Below are 23,872 nucleotides of genomic sequence, written 5' to 3'. Positions count from 1 at the left end.
ATATATATATATATATATATAAATAAATATATATAAGGGTCAGGGGTATTGTTTAGGATTGTAATTAAGACTGACTCATATTTTGAAATAGAAGAAAAGGAGAGAGAGGAAAAATGAAGACAGATGGTGAGAATGAAAAACAGTTGCAGGGATGTAGGATGAAACAGCATTGTCATCAATAGAATGGAGCCACATTCTGCTGCACCTGGTTCTTAATGAATTTCCAGCGGAAGAAAAGAAGCAGGAAGACCATGTGACTGAACCCTGACTCACATTTTGGTGTGAGCTGCTGGAGTTTAAGTAAGAAATCCAACCCAGTTCTCTAAAGACTGAAAGTTTACATGTCTCTATGTATATATGAAGCCTTTTTGATATTTATGTACTGTACACCTCACTTTTCCATCTTCCTGTCTTGATTTCTTCGCTCTTTCTATTCCTTTTCCTGTGCCTCTTCCTTTCCTCTCTGTCTTCCTGCTATGCATTTGGAAGTGACATTGCAAAATCGATCCCAACATACAGGTGCATTAGCTCAATAAGCAGTTTCTGCTTTGTCAAGCAGCAATTCAATCAATGCCCCCTGTTCCCTCCACATGGGCTGGACAAAAGCTGGCAACTCTCATCACTTCTTGTTAGAGAGGCTGAGGAATGCAGAAACGAACCCTTCTTCCATCCTACAGTTGAGCATGTGCACGTGTGAGGGTGTGCAGGTAATGCTATGTGCATTACACAGTATGAAAAAAAAACAAAATAAACATATGTAGTGCTATCTGCTAACAAATAACTTTGCTCAATAGATGTATGACTTTTGTCAGTTAAATGCTGACCAAACCAGCTCTTGGTGCTTACAAACTCAAGGAGCGATTCAGTGCTTTATGTCATCGATCTAAATGAAAAGCTGTTAGAAACTACGGGGATTCAATTTTTTTCCCCCCAATTTTAAAGCACACTAAATAATTTAATACTGTGTGTGATTGCTTTGATTCATTATATCTGACCCTTGTATAAACTAACATTTAATATTAAATACAGCTTAATCTACCAGTTCAAACATTGACTACATAGTTGGTGGTAGTTTTAAGCAATAATGAATGAAACAACAAGTACTTGTTTGTTTTCCACGTTAACGTAATCACAATTAGTTGAGCCATGATTGCTACAGGGCTCAGAGGATTTTTCTTGATACACCGATGATAACAAAATATTCTTAAATTCTTCTTCTTAAAAGTTTACTATCAGATACAGGTCTATCAGAGCTCCAGTAGTATTATCTCATATTTTTATCATAAGAAATCATATGAATTACTTTGTTGTGTTCTTTGCTGCAACATGTTCCTCTAATGCCTATTTTCTAAGCTCAGACTTTGAGGCAGTAGAAACAACCACATGGCCCAGCCACCTTAGATTCAGATAGGCAAGGAAAAAGCCCTGCCAAAGTCGCACAATGTAATCATACTTGAATGTGTTTATGTGTTTTCAGGGGTGTCTGTGTACCTGTCGGTGGGAATAATTGTTAATCTTGCACTGTGCGTCCCTGCCTGAATGGTTTGGGGTTAGAGATCCAGCTTTGAAAATCCCCGTCTGATTTTGAGCTTAGGTGTGTATAAAGCTTCTCTAACTTGACAAGTGAAATTCCAGAGTGAGAACGAGGGACTGAACCGCTGTGCGCACACAATCAAACAAACACACACAAAAATGCATACACATGCAGACTCCAGACATCCCATTTTCCCACGCAGACTACAGCAGGTGCAGTAAAAAGGACCAGCTGCTGAGAGCTCATACAGAATTGATGGAGGCCGACAGTGTCTGCAAAACGGAATAATGTGCCATTCACTAGCCATCCACTATATATGAGACTAAACTAAGAGGCATTGGGGAGAATGAGAGAACTCAAGAAAAGAGAGAAGACAGATGAGAAACAGGGCCAGGGGAGCTGAGAGGTGGGATCAACACATCTGTGTACTGCTCTGACTCTGTCTGTCTTGAAGCATCTAAATCCCCCTGGCTTTTCTGGCTTATCTCTCCACTGACACTACTCTTTCAAGTAAAAATCACAAAAACCTGCAAGTGTACAAGCACGCACAAATACGTTTATTCAAGAAGATAACATTATCATTCTAACTGCACTGATTTACTTAATAGCTGTCAGTCCACAGCAATGGCCAGTGATACTGTACTGCTTATCACTGCTAGGATTCATCTGGGGATTTGGAGAGACGTTCCCAGCTCATTTTTTGGCAGTTTTTTTTAATTTGGAAAATAACAAAATAATTCATTTTTATTTGGAAGTAAACATTTTTCTCAGAGAGCAAAGCTAAAACAAAGCTCAGCATCACCAAAAAACCATTACCAACCATCCTCTAGGGGGGAAATAAATATCCCTACAAAATTTCAGGCCACTGGTCAGTAGTTGTCAACATATCCTGCTTTACACCACAGTAGATTAAAATGTACAGACAGCTGGACCAATGTTGCCTTCATTTGGTCCTGCTAGTGGGGGCAAAAACTAGAATTCTTCTTTCTGTCCTATTGTGTTTACTGCATTTTGTCTTGCTTTGCCCTCTCGTCAGTCAATCTTCTCTTCCCTGCTCTGCAGGTTGCCTTGGAAACAGTAAAGACCCACCAGAGGGGATTTTGTGGAATGAGGAAGCATCGATGCCTAAATGTGCATGTTCGTGTGGAATTTGAGAAAACAAACACACCTTTTTTTTTTTTTCCCCCTACAACCCATTAAAGCTGTAAATCCCCCAACATGTACAAGTCCTCTTGAAGATACAGGCTACCCATTACTATCCAAGTCGCCTTCCAATCTTTGTCACCATGTTTATACTTCAATTTTAAATGTTACATGACAAGAATATAGATTAAAAGCCTTCATCAAATACATGAGGAAAAAGCATCCTCCTGACAAATACACATAAGCATTCTTCCTTTTGTCAGGTCAGCACAACAAATGCAAATACACCAACAGCCCATTGGATAACTATATTTACACTGCAATGAACAAGGAAGAGGAATGGGAAAATAATTAGGGGGGGGGGGGGGGGGGGGGGCTTAGGGTAGGGTACTGTTTACTCAGGGCCCACTGCAGGGAGGGGCCCTCAAAAAGCCTGGAATGAAAAGAGATACTGATCAAGTGAGCATGAGGGCCCACCACATGGGGGCCCACCAAGATGGTTTATACATTCGGCCCAGAATTTTGTGCTATGCCCCTGGATGCAGGTTAACATTGATAGGTAACTCTGCAGTGGTGGGAAAGATATTTAAATCAGGTTAGATCTGGATCTAGGTTGTGACTTAATAACTTTGAGAGAAACATTTCTTAGGTTTGGGAATGAACTCTAAATTTGAGTTAATGCCACAAGTGAAGGACTTATCTCAGTAAGTCAGATGGACTTCTATTCGGCCAATTTAAGTCTGTGTTTCCTTAGACTTCAGGTTCGTGGTTGAGAAGGGTAGTCAGAGCTCCCAGATTCTTCTTTGGCTTTGGGCCACAGAAATGTCCTTCACTGCTAAAGTGGTTTTCCCTCTCTTCATTGGTTCTCCTCTTTAAAATCCCTCACTGTAGGCTCAGTATGAGCTGTGGAGCTCAGTTCAGTTATCTTTACGTTACTAGGATGATGTCGTAGATCACATCTAGATTAACAAAATCGCCACTACATTGTTCTAATGGCTGGGAATCCTCAAACGTCTTACAAGAAGTTATTTCCTTAGTTACAAAACTTCTGGATTTGACTTTAGAGTGTCTTCGATAGGCTTGCTGTTGCTTAAAAAAAAGTGGAAGAGGAAATAATTTCAGGTAAGCTAGTGGAACAATTTAATATGAAACAGTCTCCAGTTTGAAGCAAAGAAATTCTTCCTGCCCTGTTTGAGAGACCACTCTCAGTTCAGATGCTGGTTTCCTCTATCTACTTTGAAAATTGAGTCATTTTTTAGTTATTGGTCTTTGAGTTTAACACTGTAAATGATTGTTTATGGCCACATTACATTGTGTGTACTGTAGTCAGGTCTTCCCAGACATGAACATCATAATGACACATTCAGTCGCCCAAGTGCCAAATCCATACTCAGCTAAACAGCGGCAGTTAAAGTGTAGCATTGCAAGTGTGTACTGACAGACGAGGTTCACCAGGTGGAGTGGTAATATGTAGCCATTACTTGACTTCTGAATTATGTAGCCTTTTTTTTTGTTTGTTTGTTTAACAAAATGTCATTGACACTTGAATCCTACAATTAATTTGCAACCCCCACACATTAATACTCATGAGCCCAAGTACCAGAAATAAATATAAAATCAGAGAGATCTACAGGGCAGTGCTATTTCTGGGGAGAGCTATCAAGACAGTGAGTCCTGATATCAGTTTTACTGGTCAGGCCTTTATGATCAAAGAATCACTGATTATAGTGTTACATAAAAACAATTATCTTCCAAAATAAATTTAATATTGTTGATGGTCACCTGTAATTCATATTTCTAACATGGTAGCTCAACTATTAACAATTAATTTAATGGTTTTATGTTTCTTTTTTATCTGCCTGTTATTATGGGCTCAAATCGGTTAGCATCTGGTTAAAGACTGCACTTCTTCATTACACATATAAGATATCAGTACATACTATATTAATAATGCAAACCATCTCAAGAATAAAATGAAACATATTTTAGTCTTATGGAGTATCTTGTGAATGAGTGAAGCCACTTTGCTCTATGAAGGCTTGTTTTAGGCTCAACGTTAGCTCATGGCACCGCCTTTAGTCCATATGCTCTGCTTCACTACTTAAATCATCCCGTCATCTTCATTTCTTACGGTCGCAAGTGCCTGATCTGCCTGTGTGACAGCTGGCGATACTTTATTGTCTATTTTTAATTGAGTGGGTGCTTTGGTTGCCTGCCCTACCATATAAGAAAATAACAAGAGACATAAACTCAATTAGCAAGAAAGAGCCCTAAGAAATAATTTGCTGATATTACCATACTGCATGTGGTCTACCTGGAAAATAAGTGACTCGGTTTACTTTAGGTCATCTATTGCAGGTCTGAATCAGCCTCTCTCATCAACTCTCCAATTATCATCATGAAAACCATATGAAGGTCTTTTTTAAATATAATAAGCTACATTTGGCCAATTACTGAACCGCAGTTATATGGAGTGAGCCATGCAATGATAAAATCTATTAAATCATCATATTTACAGTACCTGGCTAGTGGTCTAATGTATTATAGATTTCATCACTTTTGACTGACTATAATAACCACAATATGATAAATCACCAGAATACACCTTCCTCTGCTCCTTTTAACCTCTTATCTTCTTTCCCCCCAACATGTGGATAAGCTGTCCCATTTTCTATTACACGTCACTGTAGGCATTTTTTTTTTATAAAATGCATATTATGCTAGAATCTTTGTATCCTTGGAATAATTAGGATGATGTGGCATCTAAGATGAGGTTTCCTGGTATTACTACAGTACTTTTTTCTACAGCATTTTTCTCCAAATCCCAGTCTGTATTCTTCTTTTGATTACATACAATCAGTTGAGGTATAGGTCCCTGGGGATGTACCATACTATAGTCTATAGATGTTTGCTTCATTCATTGTTTCCTGTCAAATTAGGGATAACAAAAAACTAGCAAACACTAATACATGTGGTCTGCAAGGGAATATTACTATGGAGGACCTGCTGTATTCTAGTGAAAGAGAGGTGATCCAAGTAAAGAAGTCATGATCAGCTCATTGTCACTCACAAGTTACACACACGTGTAAAGAGCATGTAGCATTAGAGCAGAATTCCACTTTAACTCCCACAAAAGTTGGCAATTTTACTTCCCACCTACTCTTGCGAAGATGGATCACCCAAAAATATCAGCTGGTTCCTCCTATTAAAAAAGTCTCTAATTCCCAGTATTTGCTCATTAGACTCAATATTAATTGCATATTAAGGCATCACTTAGAGCACATGGCCATGCTAAATGATGGGTAAGAGGCAGACAAAAAACAAACAGGTGTGCATTCACTTTACGCTTCGGTGATAGTGCCTTTGCATAGTAAGCCTGACCAAAAGCCTGTCAGACAGATACAGGCACATAGAGAGGCATGCTCAGAGGGACACAGATCAACACAAGGATAAACACAAATCAGTTAAAAGCTCAGTTTCTGTGCAATTTGTGAAGATACAATATTTGTCTACTTCCAAGCAGTCTGTGGAGGAAGGTTTATTTCTCCGTGGCACCTCCTTGTTCACTTCCCTCCAGTATATCAACCTGAAATGGCCCAAGCTGTGCAAGTGAGTATGGCAAACATTGATTCTCTATAGGTGAAATAGAACTAGAACAAACATGGGTGACCTATGTAATTAAGTTTGCATGTGTTTACTTGTATTTGTGTAAGTCTAACTGTGTGTATATATATTTTTTCCAGGCTGTAGTGTGTGTTTGTGCTATTTGTAAAGCTATTTGTGAATTATCACAGTATAGGCTGAATTATTCAAAATCCAATAACAGAACAATCAGCAATCTCATATCTAGTGAGTAACCACAGCTTCAAACATATCAGTTTATTAACAGCTGTGAAACTGAATTGCATGTACAAACTAACACATTTTAAAATGTCATTAAAAATTCTATCACAATCACCAGACACAATCTAAAGCGCTTCGACTACAATCACAACTTCCACAAACAAATTTACAAGACCTTAAGTTTGACTTCTGACATTTAGGTGGCTAACAACCGTCAGCCGTCGATAAGGCCTGAAAGGGATGAGTCGAGGGAATTGGCAATGGCTGATCAATAAGTTCGGCCTGATGAATGGCTACACATTAGAGCACCCTAGTAAATGGAGAAATGATTAAACAGCAGCCAAGAAGGAGACGCTTGGTTGATGTCAATTAAAGCAATGAGAGAAAATGCAGTAGTTACTGTTCATAGCTGTCGCTGGGTATTTCATCATGGATGGTAACATGCGTGCAAGGCAATCTTAATGATATATTGGATTACACAGCTGCTTATTGATAAATGTGGGTTTATTGAAATCTCCTACAGGGGAGTCTTTAAGAAATATACTTCACACTATTAAAAGTTTCATTCTAATCAAGTTAATTGAGAGAAAGCAATTAGGGCAACCAAAACACTACAACAAATACAGTACCTGACACAGAAGACAGGATGGTTTTACACCACCTGTCTAAATAGCCAACTACAACTAAAGTAACTCCAAATCCAGCAGCTAAACATTTTCTGGATCAATCTGTCACACAAATGTATATCCTCAAACCACCACTGCCTGCTGAGTGTCTGTCACACTGAGCTAAGATTAAATCCTCAAAATGCAAACAATGCTGATACCTTTGTTAAATAGTTTTGTACTCACTCTCCCTGTCAGTCTGTGATCAAAACATGACAATTCCATCACATCCCATCTCCACATCCTCTCCCCTTAAGCTGTCCATTTCCTCCCATCTGGCCTTGCTAAGATCTAAGTATAAGTGGACACTAATTCGTTCCAACCTCCAAGCTCTGTGTACCACACTGCTTGCACCTAGAGTCTTGTATTGACGCATGGCAATGAAGAAGACAAATGCCAATTAGAGAAACAAGAAAAGAGCATGCAAGTCACAGAGATCTCCGTCCGGCAACATAAAACTTTCGTTTTGCACTGCTTGCACGTTACAAAAAAAAAAAAAAAAAAGATAAGCTCCATGTACAATAGAAGACTCGTCACCTCAGTCTCAAATGCAGACACACGCTTGAAAATACTGTGCACACACACTCACGCTCACATAGTCACTAGCACATCCCTACCCCATTCCATCTTAGAAACAATGACACCCTAATCCGAGGACAATACGGGCACTAATCCACACAAAACAGGGATTGTACGGAGCAACAAACATGGGAACAAGGGAAAAAAGAGCTAGCACGGTAACAAGTGAAGGAGGCTAATCCTGATGAGAGATAGAGGCTGGAAGAGGACGATAGAAAAATGCTGTAAGCGATAGCAAGAATGAGAAGTCGGTAAATAGAAGTATGAAAACAAAGTACAGCAGAAATAAGGTTCAGACAAATGACAGAGTACATGTAACAGACAATAATTAAGCTACACTCTATGTCATTTTAGCTGGCAAAATCAGTGGCTTCCAGCTAAATCTACAAAGCAGTCATGATGGCTCACCTAAATTTTAAGTTGAAACCATCAAAAACTAAGCTAATATTATATAATTTTCATTTATCACAAGGCCCTGCGAGTTAAAAAAAAAAAAAAGGTTATTTAAAAAGAGTAGCTCACTTACTGTTATTGCCGTTACTGTGCACATCGTATATAGAAATTGATTTGCCCTAATACTGTTTGTTGAAAACAGGGCACATTTTCAAAAGGTGAACTATCACCCTTACTTAGAGCAAGTTGGCTGACTGGGGTTATCTTGGGCTGGAATTAATTACATCAAAGTCTACGATCCAGAGGGCTGTGCAGATGACATTTACAAGAGGCCAACTGAGGCGCTTAATTACATACTTTCATAAAGTGGCAGAATTAGTGTGCAAGAATGGTTCCCCACATAACAGTGGAGAAATAACAACACTAGCAACCTTTTGGAGAAGTCAAACAAAATGTTGGTAAAGGGGATGAAGTGTTCAGGGTGACATTTCATGCAGTCAAGACCCAATAACAAAGCGCTATGTCAAAAAAAAAAGTAAGAGCACTTTGGGTTTCAGATGCTTTTTGGGGAGATGAGTACACTGACTTAAAAATGCATGGCAGTGGCGAAGGGTGAGTGCTGTGCATGAGTAACGGTGCAGCAGATGTGCTGTGAAGCATTCCTGGAGTTTTTCTGACCTGTTTTTCGTGATGATGCATCTCCAACAGGGTGGAGCAGCATGAGTCCCTCATAGCGTCATCCATTACCTCACAGCAATGACTCATTGTTGTCTTTCTATGTCTCACTTTTATCATCATAGTTTTTTTTTCCCTTTCTGCTTATCTATTCATATTTTTCTTCTTTCTCCTTCCCCTCTGTATCCTTCAATCACCTCCTCGGCCTCCACAGCCAACCCTCTCTCCACCAGCTGATGTCTCTTTTCTTGTCTCCCACTTGTTTTCCTCACCATCTCTGTGTCTTTGTTAGGATGCAGTGAGGGTAGCCCCTGTCAGTGTGTAGTCTGTCAATGAGGAAACAGCAGGGAGCACAGAAGGCCTTTCACAGAAGCCAAAATAAAGACAGGCATGAGAGAAACACCTAAGTGTGCAAGTATGCGCAAGCACGAACACACACGCACCCTTTTGTATGTATATGCTATATAGAAATCTAACCAAGCACACTACCCAAACACACACACAAATACACAACTCTGCCAACACTTTCTGCCCACTGTCCTAATATTCACCTTACTCTGTCTATAACTTTTGCCACAGTCATATTTCCAGAGAGTTGTACAAGAAGCATGAGTGAACTTCCATTATCTATACCTGCTTATTCCTAACCAGGGTCACAGGGATCTGCTGGAGCCTATCCCAGCTCTCTCTTTGGGTGAAAGGCAGGGGTCCACCCTGGACAGGTCCCCAGTCCATCACAGGGCCACATAGAGACAAACAACCTCACACACTCACACTCACTCCTATGGGCAATTTAGAGTCACCAATCAACCTGACATACATGTTTTTGGACTGTGGGAGGAAACCAGAGTACCTGGAGAAAACCCACACAAGCACAGGGGGAACATGAAAACTCCACACAGAAAGGTCCCTGATGGGTTTCAAAGCAGGAACCTTCTTCCTGTGAGGTAACATTGCACTCCTGCATCCACTTGTGTGAATGGGTGCTCTTGTACTATACTTAAACGTATGCTATGGTCAGATGTTTCCATGTGTCTGAGTGCAAATATAGTGCTAGAGTGTTTTCCATGACTTATGTGAAGAGCCAAAGAACAACTTGTCCACAGACTAGACACTGACCATTCACAGAAGTAATGAGAACAGAGACCCAAAAAATGACTGTGTCTTTAGAGCCGTGAAGAGCAAACATGTCTGGCAATGACTTGCGGGGCAAAGGGAACTGTCAAGAACTCTCTCAGCCTGTGATTTATTAACAGAAGCAAATATGAAAAATAATCCCAAAATAAAGTTAAAATGTGGTATTCAGCATCGAATATGCTCATTATAATATGATGTGAAGCAAGGAAGAAGATGGCCGAAGTCATTTTAAGTTAAAAACAATATGGTGATTAACTTCACTCACTCAAATATACAAATAATTTAGATTCAGAAGTTGTAAAAAAATGTTATTTTTATATGGAAAATGATAGATACAGACAAAAAATAATATACAAAAATATTGTATTTCCTCATACATTTTTCACATATAATCCTGAATTATGCAAAAAAAAAAAAAAAAGAAAAAAGTAATTTAATGATTTAGTGGTAGTGAAGAAAAAGACTTAAAATACTAAGGCACAATGGGTAAGTTGTACAAAATTTATTACCGTTTCTTGAGCAAGGGCTGAACATTTCTGGTGCACTGGAATATTAATGAAGAGCGCGGGATTGTGAAACAGAGCACACATACAAGACAAGTATGTAGTGTGTAAGTGTGTGTGTGTGTGCGTAAGGCGCAACAATCTTCATTAGGCTGACGAAGAACTGATGCACAACAAAAACCCATTAATTAAGTGTCAGAAGCATTTAAACGGTCAGACACGCTGGCGGCCGATTCCCATGCCAGATACAACTACAATCTGTCAGAGTGGAAGCTCTGCTTGCACTGATATGCCAGACAGCTCACGTTTTCCAGGAAAATGAGCAAATACATTCAGTAACATTACAATACTACAGCCCTAATTTGTTGGGTTTGTTTTAACATTAAGTTCAGGCTCTTCAACTAAATTTGAATAGGACTCGCTTGTTCTTTGTTTCTCCCTGTTGCACTATATCTGCCTGTCACTGCTGCGTTGAAGAAAAAAAAAAAAAACTGCATGATATAAAGGAAAGAATCCAAGATAGGACCCAGCGGTTGCTAGGAGCAGCTCTTTATTTGTTTATGAAATACAATAAATCTGCTGCTTCTGTGAAAAAAAAAATTAGAAAAGCATACTGCTTTCCAGAGGGCAGGTGTGTAATTACCAGTCCCACCAGAATCACTGGGGTTTTTTCTGACTATTGAACCAAAAATGAATACATTTGCTTTGACTCTTCTGAAAAACAGTTAAACAAACTAATTATGGGAACTGCATTAACATTTCAGTTCCAAAGTTTTGCTGCAACTACTGTTTTATACATAACTGTAACAACATGCAGCAGAGGATTTTGGAAAACAAGGTCAGGTTTAAATATGCTTGTGGAAGAACAAGCAGAAATTACAGATCAAAGATCTTTTTAAAAGGCTTAATAGAAGGCTTACAAGGTCGGGCTGCTGAATTAGGTCTTAAAAAAATTCTACAGAGAATTAGAGAAAATAGTTTCAATGCCAGGATTTTTCCTTGTATAATGCAGCGGGATGAAGATAATCTGTACTAGGTTGATCACTGATGACATGGAAATGCAACCAAGAAATCACACACAGTTTTGATTCCAGGTCAGGATTTTATCCATATGGTTTCATGGAAACAACAGCGATGAGTTGTGGGAGAGCAGAAAACAGTAAACAGAAATTGAATTTTAATATGCTTTCAAACACACAAAAAACTACATTGTGGCCAAGTCTGGAGGCATCTACATGTCCCTAATCTCTTACAGTAGCTTTCTGTTTGGGGTTTTTTTTTTTTTTTTCGTACTCTTATATGGCTGACATTTACAATTCAAATTACAAACGGCTTTGATGCTGCTATGGCAACTACATAACTGCTGCTGTCTGAAAATAGTCCAGGATGACTTGATGACCTTTAATCATTCATGTTCTGCCATTCAGTATTTAAACTTTGTGCTGAACTCATCAGTTGGGCAGATTAATTTTTGTCAGATGTACATGATTTTTATTTTCATAGCAGCCAATGAAAAGCCAGTCAACAATATGGAGATCAAGGCTACCATTCTGACTAATGAACCCAACCTCAAATGACACCATTAGATAATGTCTATATCCGAGGGGGTGATAACATTGTCATTAGCCTATAGAATCGCCATACCATACACATCTTTAGAAGAAATACTGTTTGACTAATAATGAACATTATCATATAAAGCACAGTGTGTATATTCACCCTACATTTTGACATTCCTCCTTGTCTGTCATCTTGGACTTCTGGAGAAGTTGTCAGTCAATCACGAAAGCAACTAATACTGACAGAATCATTACTGACAGAAACATCCATGAGCACAGTTATGCACAGTTTGAGCATGATATTACGATAAACAGAAATGGAGCTCTTCTTTCTGTGCATGCAAATTTGACATTTGCGCTTTCAATCTTCAGATTTGCACTTGCAGGCGGAATATTTGCGCTAGCAAACTGTCAAAATGTGCAGGTCTATATTTTTCACCATGTGGTTTCTTCTAGTTTTGACATCGATGTCATGCCATAACCCAGGTCTGTTTCACAACTGACTGCAAATTATGGCGCAACATGTTTAAGATGTCCAGCTTAGAAAGTTGTCAAGGAGCTACAGTAAGCACACAATAAACTATATTGCTATAAACAATATCAAAATGTCTCAGATGCATTCTGAACATATTTATTATAAACAATATTTAACAGATACAGTCCACTCTAGTTGTAATGCATTTAACACCTGGCTGACACTGCTGCCAGCATTTTAAAATCAATGCTGACACAGGAAGTGGCCTTTTCTCATCCCTTATGCCAGAGCACACTTGCATACCACACACCATATTAATATATATTTACCGTAAATGCTGCATTATACTGAAAATTACTAGAGGTCACCAAAGGTAAATTCTTAAATTTAAATTTCTAGTAGGAGTATTGCTCAACTAATGTGTTGATGTGTTGAAATCAAATGCTTACCATACATTTGTATTTAGTGTGAATGTGAGCCAATACTGTAATTAGGCTTTTAGAATGAGAAACAATGTGTCTGTCTTCAGGGCATGAACATATTCCTTCCTCAGTCCCTGACCTTGTATAATAGTTACAAAACTCCCATGATTCTATTAAGAGGCGAATACATATGAGTAAACTTCTCTTGACATAGTAAATTAAAAAACACCCACGGACACACAAGTATAATTACATCAATATTCTAATTTTGTCCAAACTCGTAATTACAACACAACTTATCATTACATGTAATTTCTTTTTCTATGTGAAATGAGTCTCCAGTTCATCTACATTTTAGCCCAACCTGTGTTTTCACTTAACTGTCACAATGACCTGCATCTGCATGCCAAACACAGGTGAGTGAACTAACGCTTAGTGACAGAATAAGGGTTTTGGTACTTCGTTCCTCTTGCACAGCAATGATTATTTCATGCTGGAGGCCAATGATCATATCAAAAAGAAGACTGTGCTGCTAATATTGCAAGCAGGCATTATACATCAATAGAAATAATGTGGGCATATAATAAGGGTGTTGAAGAGGCTAAATATGTAATCAAAATCATTCAAATAATCAATGTAAATTGTCCTTTGGCAAACAATTACTTTGTATATTTTTCCTAATCAAAGCCACTTTTATCAGAGCAAACAGCGACATCATCCAAGCAAAGTATCTCTAAAATGCTAAACAAATTATAACACGTCTTAACACCTCCCTTTAAAACACAGACACACACACACAAACACAGCCATAACTTTGCAGAAAATGTGTGTTTATCCCTCTGGAGGTAAAACAGAACAGTAGGACTACAGGCTTTGACCCCAGTTTATCCTGTTGCTTCATCTCTATCTTCACACCAAGTCATTTAGCCAACTCACTGACTTAACAGGACAGGTCTTACTTTTCAATTAGGCACTAGACTCACTCATGCTTCATCACTCTCTCATCACCCTCATCTCCTTGGCCCCCACGATCTTGGGGGGTGGGGGTGAGTTTATATGGAGACAATATTTATCTGCTCTGATGGATGCAGCAGAAGGCTATGTTGCCAAAAGGACCAGGGGGAGCTGCTGCTCCTATATTCACTTTGAGAAAAAATGTGACTGCCTGTGGGTGTTACAGCAAACACTTCATAATAAATTCAGTGGATTCTCATTTTATTTAGCTTTTCCTTTTTGAACTATTTACCAAAATGTTTTTTCTCCCTCTCTTCAGACACCTGCAGTCACTTAATGCTGAGGAGGTGGACTACTTAAGTTGTGCAGTGGAGCTGGCTGTGATTTTTTTTTTTTTTTTCAGTTGACCCAGTTGGGAGACACATTCACTATGCAACTAAGACACAGACAGAAGAGAAACTTGGCACATGACTGGATAATCATCACAGTACTTTAATATTCAAGAGAGAGAGAGAGTGGGGGAAAGCAAGTGATAACATTAGTGAACAGGCAACAAAATATGGGAGGCACTGAGGTTGATATTTGACGTGCAGCAGGAAAAGGAAAGAAGAGGAATAAGGACGGAGGAAAAAAGATGGAGAGAAAACAGATGGAGCGTAGGAATGTAGTAAGGCATGAAGAGATAAGAGTTTTCTTCCCAGCAGATATTTTTCAGAAGCCCAGCAAATGTTTCTAATTCTCTTTGCCTCCATTAGCTTCCTTCTCTGTATTTCCAGCTTAAACATAAATAGTTTGCCAAGAGATGGAGAAGAGAAAAAGAAGAATAGGCCTGAAAAAAGGAGTCTGGTGGTTGCCATGGTGATGAGAGGGGAGAGATTCCAGACTGGTCTCGGCCATTACACAGCACTGGGGAGATGGACTGTGCAGCACTTAGGCTTATTGCAGTGTGGGCTGAAACAGAACAGATATCTAATATAGACGAGATGGGCTTGCACCAAAATGGTGGATGGTAAGCACAGTCCTAATAAAACGAGGCTGCACAATACAGAGGTTTTACTGCCAAAAGCTGTGCTGAGAAAAGCCAATCAGGCTAAGAAAAAAAGACATTTATCTCATTTGAGAAAATGGAAGAACATCCAGCGAGTAAAACCCACACACACATACTCAGTGACATCTACACAGAAACATACTTAAGGCACACAGACACACACAGACAAATGTATGCACTTAAATATAATCAGAGAAGCATTCATCTCCTCTGACAACAGCTACACAGAACCAAAGCCAAGCACAGTAAGCTGTCGTCTGTGGCTATGCAATGGGTCATATGTAATGAGCAGCACAATAAGCTTCCTGTTCCATCAGCAGGATGTTAAGCTTTAGCATAAAACAAAGGAAGCAAGATCAATTAGAACCACCTCGTCTTTACTAAAATAGCCCAGATTTAACCCTCCTTCTTGTAAAAACACGTAATTATAGATGTTACAGTGCAGTCTCACGAGCAACTGTTTTTCTAGCACTACCTTAGATAACTTAAGGCAAATTCTTGCTAGAGAGCTGCAACTTCCACCTAAGTATATTCATTTATACCTATTTACATCTAGTTTTTAGCCTTCATTCATATTTACAGGTCAATTCCATACTTATACATTAGAGACATGATCAAGGTTTATCATCTAGTTGCTGAATACTAACAAAAACCCCTAGAACCATGGCAGAGAAATGGCACAGCTGTCAAGTAACCAAGCTGCATTCTGTTTAGTGCCACCTGCACACAGCTGGTAATCTTAGGTACCTTATTCAGATTATCCTCCCTGAGGTAAACATTACACACACCACTTGGACTTGCACTGACTGGTGTGAGAAAAAGGAACAAAGACCTGACAGTGACATCAAATACCATTACAATAAGAAAATATGAAAAGAACAGAGATACTACCTGTGAGAAATTACTTAAAGGGTGTCTGTGAAGATTCTCAGTCGTCCAGGCGAAGTTATTTAAAGGTTGAGTCATGGCAACTGGACTTTCAGTTTTAGGGTGGAAACATTTCACCACCCATCCAGGTGGCTTCATCAGTCTAAGAAAAAAGCTGGACCCATAGGCTCACTAGGTGAGCTATGTAAACCAGGTGAGAGTCATTGGGCCCACACCTCTGAGTTGGTTTCACTTCACACCTGGTCTGAATAGGCTCGTTAGGTGAACAAAGGAGTGAGCTCAGGTGAGGGTTGTTAGGATCTAATAGTGGACTCATGTGACCCCTCTGATTCACCACCTGGCTGCAGAGTGTGTCCTCCCTGGGAAACATTTGATTTGTTCCTTCATTTCCTGGGAACAGATGAAAGGGCAGCCTGGTAAATTGAAGACAGGTTATGTCTGAGCCCTCCACCCTGTTGAGGGAGGGTTTTTCCACTTGGACACAGATAGCTTCACTAGCTTCACTAGGGGTGCAGTGAAAGCAACCAAGATATATTGGAGGTTCCAGTCCAGCTTTTTTCTCAGACTGATGAAGCCACCTGGATGGGTGGGGAAACGTTTCGACTTAAAAACTGAATGTCCAGTTGCCATGACTCAACCTTTAGATACTTAAAGGGTGAATCCAGGATAATGGATGCCAGTTTTTACATAATGTATGTAACGTAACTTGAAATTAGCTACCACTAGACAAACATCAATACTGGGCTGTACAATCTTTGGTCATTGTCTTTTCTCAGACTTGTTCCCTCCTGACCACTAATTCCAAATCAAAGCAGAACAGTGGCTCTATGCCAGTTGCTTCTGGTCAGGCTAACTGTTATACAAAGCACACAATAGGCACAAAGCACCGTGTCACTTTCTGTGACATCTTCCTGGTGTTTCTTGGCTTCCTGGGTAGTTCAATGGCAGAAAAGTTAGTTGAAACTTCACATTACTCCTGCTGGCAGCAGGTATTAGGCCGTCAAATCATGAAAAAAGGAATAAGAAAAGATCTATTAACTGGGGGAGAAATAAATGAAAACTTTAAATATGCTTTTAGCTCTCAACTGTTTCAGACATTACTCAATGCTATACACAAATACCAGAAAAATGTCTAACATATTTCTTTTAAAAAGACTATTTAGTGATTACTTCGCCAGCATGAAATACACCAAGACTCTCTTTATTTGTATTTTTTTTTACTTGTTTACCCAGGCTGCTGTTATCATTCTGCTGATTTCCAGCTTCGTGTTAATTCTAATCAGTACCCAGATAAAATGTGTCTAGCCACAGGGTGAAGGTTCATTCTCTCTGCCCATTGTGCCAGGAAGCCTTGGTGGGGTTTTAGTGACACAGTAAAGCCAAATCTGCCATGTCTGCCATGAGGAAATTGCCTAAGAGTATAACAGAGCAGACAATGGGAGGGGAATAGGACTGTGCATTCACATCATCTGAGGGATAATGGATAGTGTGCCAAGATTCATAAATATATACATAACCTGTGAAAACAAAACTTAATTGTCCATTCAATTTCAATGGCTGATGCTTCACTCTCTCTCCAATTCACATTCACTATAACCCACAGGGCAGCGCCATATGTCAGCACAGTGGAGCCCTCTGTGTTTTCCCATGTGGCATGTCACTACAGTTGATCTCACCAGTGTCATGTAAGGTGGGCAACAGGTAATTAAGCCTTCACACTCAACAGGGTTGATATCCCTCAACCTGTCACTCTGTTATCAAAGTTACCACAAGATCAGCTACTTTTTTTTTTTTTTTTTTTGCATTTTTCACTCTGCTGTTCTGCTTATGTAAGTGTAAGAGAGAAAGTAGGATCTTAAGTAGTAAGGTGTTACCATTATCAACATTAATCATTTAGAGTAACAATACTATAAATACCTGCCATACCTACTCTACCATTTTTAAAGTTTCTTCAAATATATCTGCAACAAGAGACAATTACATCATCCAAGGTCAGAAGCAAGACAAGTCTGACAGTTTTATTCCACAGTGCTCTAATTGCCTCCAAGTGGAGTTAAAAAACAGTCTCTTTGTTATTGTGTCTTTGGTTTTATCTAGTCACGCAATGTGGTCTTAGGCCTCCAGAGCCTCTTGCTGTTGCTCCATCGAGCCACATCCCAACATTCACAATATCTCAAAAACACAAACTCCTGTCAGGTAATTAGCCTAATTAGTCACTCGCTTGTATTTCCATCCCCTCCCTAGGCTTGCCTTTCTCTTATGTGGGTTTGAAGAATGCCATCATTAATATCATCCCACCATGGATCATTAAGCATTACATGTCACCATGATAAAGGTCCCAATCCTGGCCTGGGAAAGGCGACATGATAACCTAGCTGGATAGAATGGCTTTAAATTGAACCATCTGATGATACAATTAGTTCATCACACACTGATAATTTTGCTCTGGAATATGAGAAGATAATGGCTTTTATGATTTGTTTTCTCCATTTTGTAAGGTATATATATTTACAGCAGTATGGAAGCCCTTCATTTTAAGCTAAGAAACACTAGCAGAAGTGGCTAAAGGCATTTAAAACTATTGGCATGCATTAGAGCAACAATAGGGAGATGAAATATCAAGAGAGAAACATCAGGTAAGTCACAAATCTCACAACTGGCTTACCATACAAATACTAAGACTGAACTTTAACACATTCCACATATCACATTTATGCTATATCACTTAAAAAAAAAAACAACATGGAAGTTGTGTTACCTTCATAGACAGCTTTAAATCCCTGCCCACTGACTGCGTAGTCAGACAATAGCCACAGTGTGAGCCTGGAGCCTGTACTCACAATGGGTGAAGGCAGCTGGAACCCTGTTAACCTGAGAACAAATGGACAGAAGGACAATAACAGTCAGACACATTCAAAAAAAAAAAAAAAAAAAGATCCAATCAACAGCACAGCTGGTTGCAAGGTTAGGTATGAAACCCGCTTCTGTCAAGCCAGCTGTTCCCTCTGGCATTCAAGGATGACTTTTTGTGTAACAAGGCTCTGAGTGATTCACAAATTATGAACATGCTAAGACCTCAACAGGACAGAAAACCTCAACAGATATTTATGTCATCAGTGGAGACAGTATAACTGCAATCATGCAGTGTAAGAAATAACCAACAGGCAAAGAGACAACAAACATAAATTATATTTATTTATTTATTTTGTAATAGCCAAGTAATGTTAACATATAATAAACAAATATTTGGACATTTATGCAGTCTACAAACTTGTCTTTGGCTGATCTACAATTTTATTAACCAGCTCTGCTGGTTTATATTGAAAAGAAACAAAAAAATGTTAACTGGGTTATTTGATTTTTGTATAAGCTGGGCTTAAATATGGTTTTCTGCTGACAGTGATGGAAACAAGAAAAATTGCTAATTAATTTTCTTAAGAAGATGCAGAAACACGGATAAAACTTTCTTTTAGTGTGAAAAAATAAGGTGACTGATGCCGTGCGGACGGGAGTTTCGTTAAATGTCAGAAATAAATTTGTCCAAATATTTTTATTCTTTTGATGGTTATGTGGACAAATGTGCATTTAAAGTCATATATTTCTTCTTTACTGTTGTTCTAATGGTGAAATTGAACTGTTAAAATGTACACGGATCCTGTGGCTCTTTATATTAAGAGTTTTAGCAGCAAGGCCTCTAATGTAACTTTAGCTAACTGAGGTTAACATTACGTAAAGTTAGGTAATGTTAGCCCATTGACGCTCATAATCAGTACTAATAAACAGTGTACTAAAACTATGATTAAAACAAGCTAAATAATTCTGAGTAATGAGCCTTATTAGTCTTATTAGTTCCATCTTCAGCAGCTATTACATCCATTTAACATGTCTGCAGCCCAGAGCCTTGCAGCACTCACACACAGATACAAATACTAATTTATAAAACAGTGCTCACCACAGGTTGATTCACTGTGCATAGATATGAATATGTGTGTGTGTGTGAGTGTATGTATTCTACACACCCTGGATTTACAGTTTGTAACAAAAGGACAATATTGCTCTCCCAACTTTTAGCTCATCCTTGAAAGTTCCCTTCCCAAGTGTCACTTTAATTTTGTTCCCACATGCACTTTCTCATTGCATGTGTATCCCCCATTTTACAATCTATTACATTCCTCCCTTTTATCTCTTGGTGTTAAGAGAGGTCTCAGTGTATCACTTAATCCTTAAGTACCACATTGAAGGTAGAGGAAAATTACAAAACACCAGTGTGGAAAAGATGAATTGGAACAAAAAGGGAAGAGGACTTTAATATATGCATGATTTCACTCCTCTCTGTAAAATTGTCATGGCGGGATATCAGCTAAACGATGGGACACATGTTCATGCAAATAGCCCCTTTGCTGACCGCAAATTGAGTTGGAAGGCAGCCATCTTGTTTCGGCTGTGCACTGCAGGGAAGGTGGGATTGATAGAGGGTATGATGGTGGGGCAGAGAAGGGGGGTGTCTACAAGCTGAGAGCAATTCTTGCTGCATCCAAATCATGATCATCTGGCATAGGCCAGATATGGCTTTGAATCGTTTTTCCAAGCTAAGAAAAAACAAAATGGATACCGTCAGAAAACACACAGAAACTGGCTTCACATGCAAAGGGAGATTAAATATTGCAATGTGATATGAGCTGTGGCAATCTCAGGCGTGCAGCCGGTAGTGTGAAAAAGCCAGCTGGGGGATTGGCTGTTATCAAGGAAAAGATGCGAGATATGATTGCGACTGAGCGATACAAAAGAATGGATTTGCAGCGCAGGTGTCTCAAGTGAGTGGTAAATTGATAGAGGAGAGGCAAAAAAGAGGGAGGAACAGAAGAAAAGCAAAAAAGATACAGAAAAGTTAAGAAAAATTTATGGGAAATCATTGGTTTGTACTGTATGGGAAACTGAGTAATCTCAGAAATAAGGACCCTCGAAAAAGAAGAATAGCTGTATATGTGCATGGCTGCATCCAGACCAAAGAGTATATGCTGTATGTGTGTGTACACATTTACATAAACTCATGTGCGTGCACATGGAGAGTGCAGAGGTCTATTAAGAGGGCTTTCCACCTGACTGGCCTCAGCATCATCTCAATGAAGAACCTCTGCTTCCAATTATTCCACCACTACTCATGGGAACAGTAAGGGGGCACACAGACAGACAAGGAGACATAATATACGTGCAGAAAGATGTCTGTATAGGAAAAGAGTGGAGATATCGTAATGAGAAGATGGCAGTGTTGAAGAGTAGGTTGGGGGGTGAGTAAATGAAAAGTGGGGAGGTGAGAGATTCACATCAATACGTGGGAAGGGAAAAACTGCAAACACAAGACTTGAGTTGCTTTAGGATGAGTCATGGTGAGAAAATCCTTCATTAGGCTCCACAGCTATTCAGGGATTCATCCTCAGATACTCATGGAAACACACACACATATGCACACAGTTTTATTCATTTGAACATTTTTGCATGCATGTGTTTGTGATCTTCCCCCCCAAAATGTATGCATGTTTACAGCTGTATACAGACGGAGACTAAATCAGGTCACGCATCCTTTAATCATATTCACTCAGTCAGTGTGTGTGTGAGTGTGTAGGTGTGAGTTCTCAGGGTGGAAGGTAAGCACAGTGCTGATACAGCTGAATTTCCCCCAGAAGGAGGAAGAGGGAGGAGGGGAAAAAAGAAAAATAGATACAGCAGCAAGATTTTGATGGCTGAGTAGAGGGGAGACATTAGCCAATAAATGATGGGTGGTAAGAGAGAGATGGGGAGAGCAGGAGTTGGAGCGCAGAATGAAGAACTACGTGGATATTTTTATGTGTATTTGTGTGTGTATTGTGTACTCGGTACAAGACCGTGCACAGCTATAACTTGTCAGTGGTCAAGGCCAGGAGCTGCTGCTCGGGTGTGCTCTGTGAGCTCTAATTCTCCACTGACTGCCTATCACACTAACAGTAAGAGAGAACTAGTGTCCACTATTGCCACACACACACACACTCTCACACAGACACACACACATACACAGACTGGTCTAGTTCCAGCATTTCTGTATGTTCTTGGCGAAAGAAAAATATTCTCAATGCTTCTTTTATTGTAGTTGAAAATCCCATCTGTTGCCTTCCAGTGTGTGTGTCTGTGTGTGATTGTGTGATTGCTCTCCTTACAGAGAAAAAAAGCTGACCGTGTAGCCTAGTGGAGGTTAAAATAGGACACTAGTTCCACACACATGATTTGATTCCTCCAGCTAATAGGAAAACTTTCAAAGGCGATAAGCACTTCTATCAGCCTTCTTATCCTTTCTGTTTGGTTAAGCTGTAATTTACCATGTCACTTTGCCCAAAGGCATGATCTTGCCTTGATAGAGTTTTACGGTTAGCCTTCAGCGCTCTCAATTTCAGTTAACACTGCTATTTAATCAGAAACCTTGCAATCGTGTTACTAGTAATCATCATAGTTAGTACGTTTGTAGAAGAGGAAGGGAGAACAACCTTTACGTTTTTTTTGCATTATGTTACTGGCCATATTTTAGTTTCTGGTAACAAATGTCTCTTAATTTTAACGAGTCATCTTCACCTCACTTTGTCCAGAACACAACAAAGGCCAACGAAGGTAGACGCAGCAAAAACTTGTAGATCGACAAAGCTGCTCATAGATCCCACAACCCATCAATATTTCAAAGGAAAACTGACAGATTTCTAAATATGACATGCTAATGGCTTGTATCTTTCACAAAAGGAAAGTCTGGATGTAACATGCAGTCACTCATCAATATTCATAAACATGTGAAATCACACGGTATTTGTGCATCGCGGCCGAACGGAAAGTGGGAGAGTCTCTCAGATGTCTCTGACGCTGAATGCTGATGGTGAGATAATCAACCGCAGTCAGCGCCAACTGAGAGACAAACCACAGTAAAGTCATTAACAAACCGGTGTCTCTAGAGAAGGGGGCAGAGAGAGGCTGACATAAAGGGAAGAGCAGAGTGGAAGGGAAGGTGAGAGGAGAAAGACGATACGACTGGGAGGAAAAAATATTAGGTGCGACTTGAGGAGATTTGAACAGATGAAGCACTCCAGAAAAAATAGGAACAGCTAAACAGAGATGTGTGGGGGTTGGCTGTGAAAAACAGACGAAATGTGAAAACTTAAACAGCAAAATAATGGAACATGAACTTTTGTGTCGAGAGAGAAATAAGGATGAGGGAGAAAAGCAATGCGATGATGAAAACAAGTGAATAATTTAGTGTCAGAACAGTGATAGAGGACTTTACTCATTAGTTCTGTCCATTTTAGGGCCATGAAAAGACACAGGCCCCAACACAGGACTGATGGCTTTATCAGTGATAAGTGCATAGTCTTGAATTGATCTAGGCCTTAAATCTAATTCTACCTGTTTAGTATGGCCTTATGGCTTATGCACACACAGATTTACATCCTCTGGAGTGTCTGCTGTTCAATACGTGTATACGATGTATTCAGGTTTATCTCCAGGTTGTCTGCACTGCATTAACAGCACGTTCTATCTGCATATGTCCAACCTCAAATATGCCTGTAAGGCAGCACAGTGGACTACAAGACCTCTCTTGTATTACAACTATACAAAAAGGGACAGTCTATGTATAATGCTTGTATGATTATTTAAAAGCATTATTATAATAATTATCATTTGAGAAGCCTTAAGACAGAATCCTTAAATGAAATATAAACACTGACAAAAGTGTCAGGAAGTAAAAAAACAAAAAAATAAAAAAAATAACCACTGTATTGTTTGTCCATTTCTTCCCTTTTTGTAGAGACATAAGTCAATTACAGCAACAACACATCAAGGCTGACAAATAGAACAAGCTGACGCTCACATGTCCACTGTGTTTTCCCCTGCTCTGCACAAATCGCTTTGCCATAATCCTCGGGCAGAAAACAATTAGGGATAAAATAAAACTAATTCAATGTTATGCCACACATGCCCCCAGGAAAGTGACAAAGCTAAGTGCTTGCCATGAGATATGCTGCTGTTTACTCGCCGGTACA

The 23,872-nt window shown here is 39.4% G+C and overlaps 1 protein-coding gene across 1 annotated transcript in view; it reads right to left on the bottom strand.

The window, feature by feature from the left end:
* Positions 1-23,872, bottom strand: part of csmd2 (CUB and Sushi multiple domains 2) — a 198,949-nt gene that overhangs the window by 146,518 nt on the left and 28,559 nt on the right. The window contains exon 3 of the mRNA XM_026299974.1: positions 18,577-18,689. Coding sequence (XP_026155759.1) covers positions 18,577-18,689 — 113 coding nt within the window. The remainder of the gene's footprint in view (positions 1-18,576; positions 18,690-23,872) is intronic.

The sequence above is a fragment of the Mastacembelus armatus genome, chromosome 11, assembly GCF_900324485.2.
Source record: "Mastacembelus armatus chromosome 11, fMasArm1.2, whole genome shotgun sequence".
Taxonomy (NCBI): domain Eukaryota; kingdom Metazoa; phylum Chordata; class Actinopteri; order Synbranchiformes; family Mastacembelidae; genus Mastacembelus; species Mastacembelus armatus.
The sequence above is the reverse complement of the archived record's forward strand: the minus strand, read 5'-3'. Positions and strand labels throughout refer to the sequence as shown.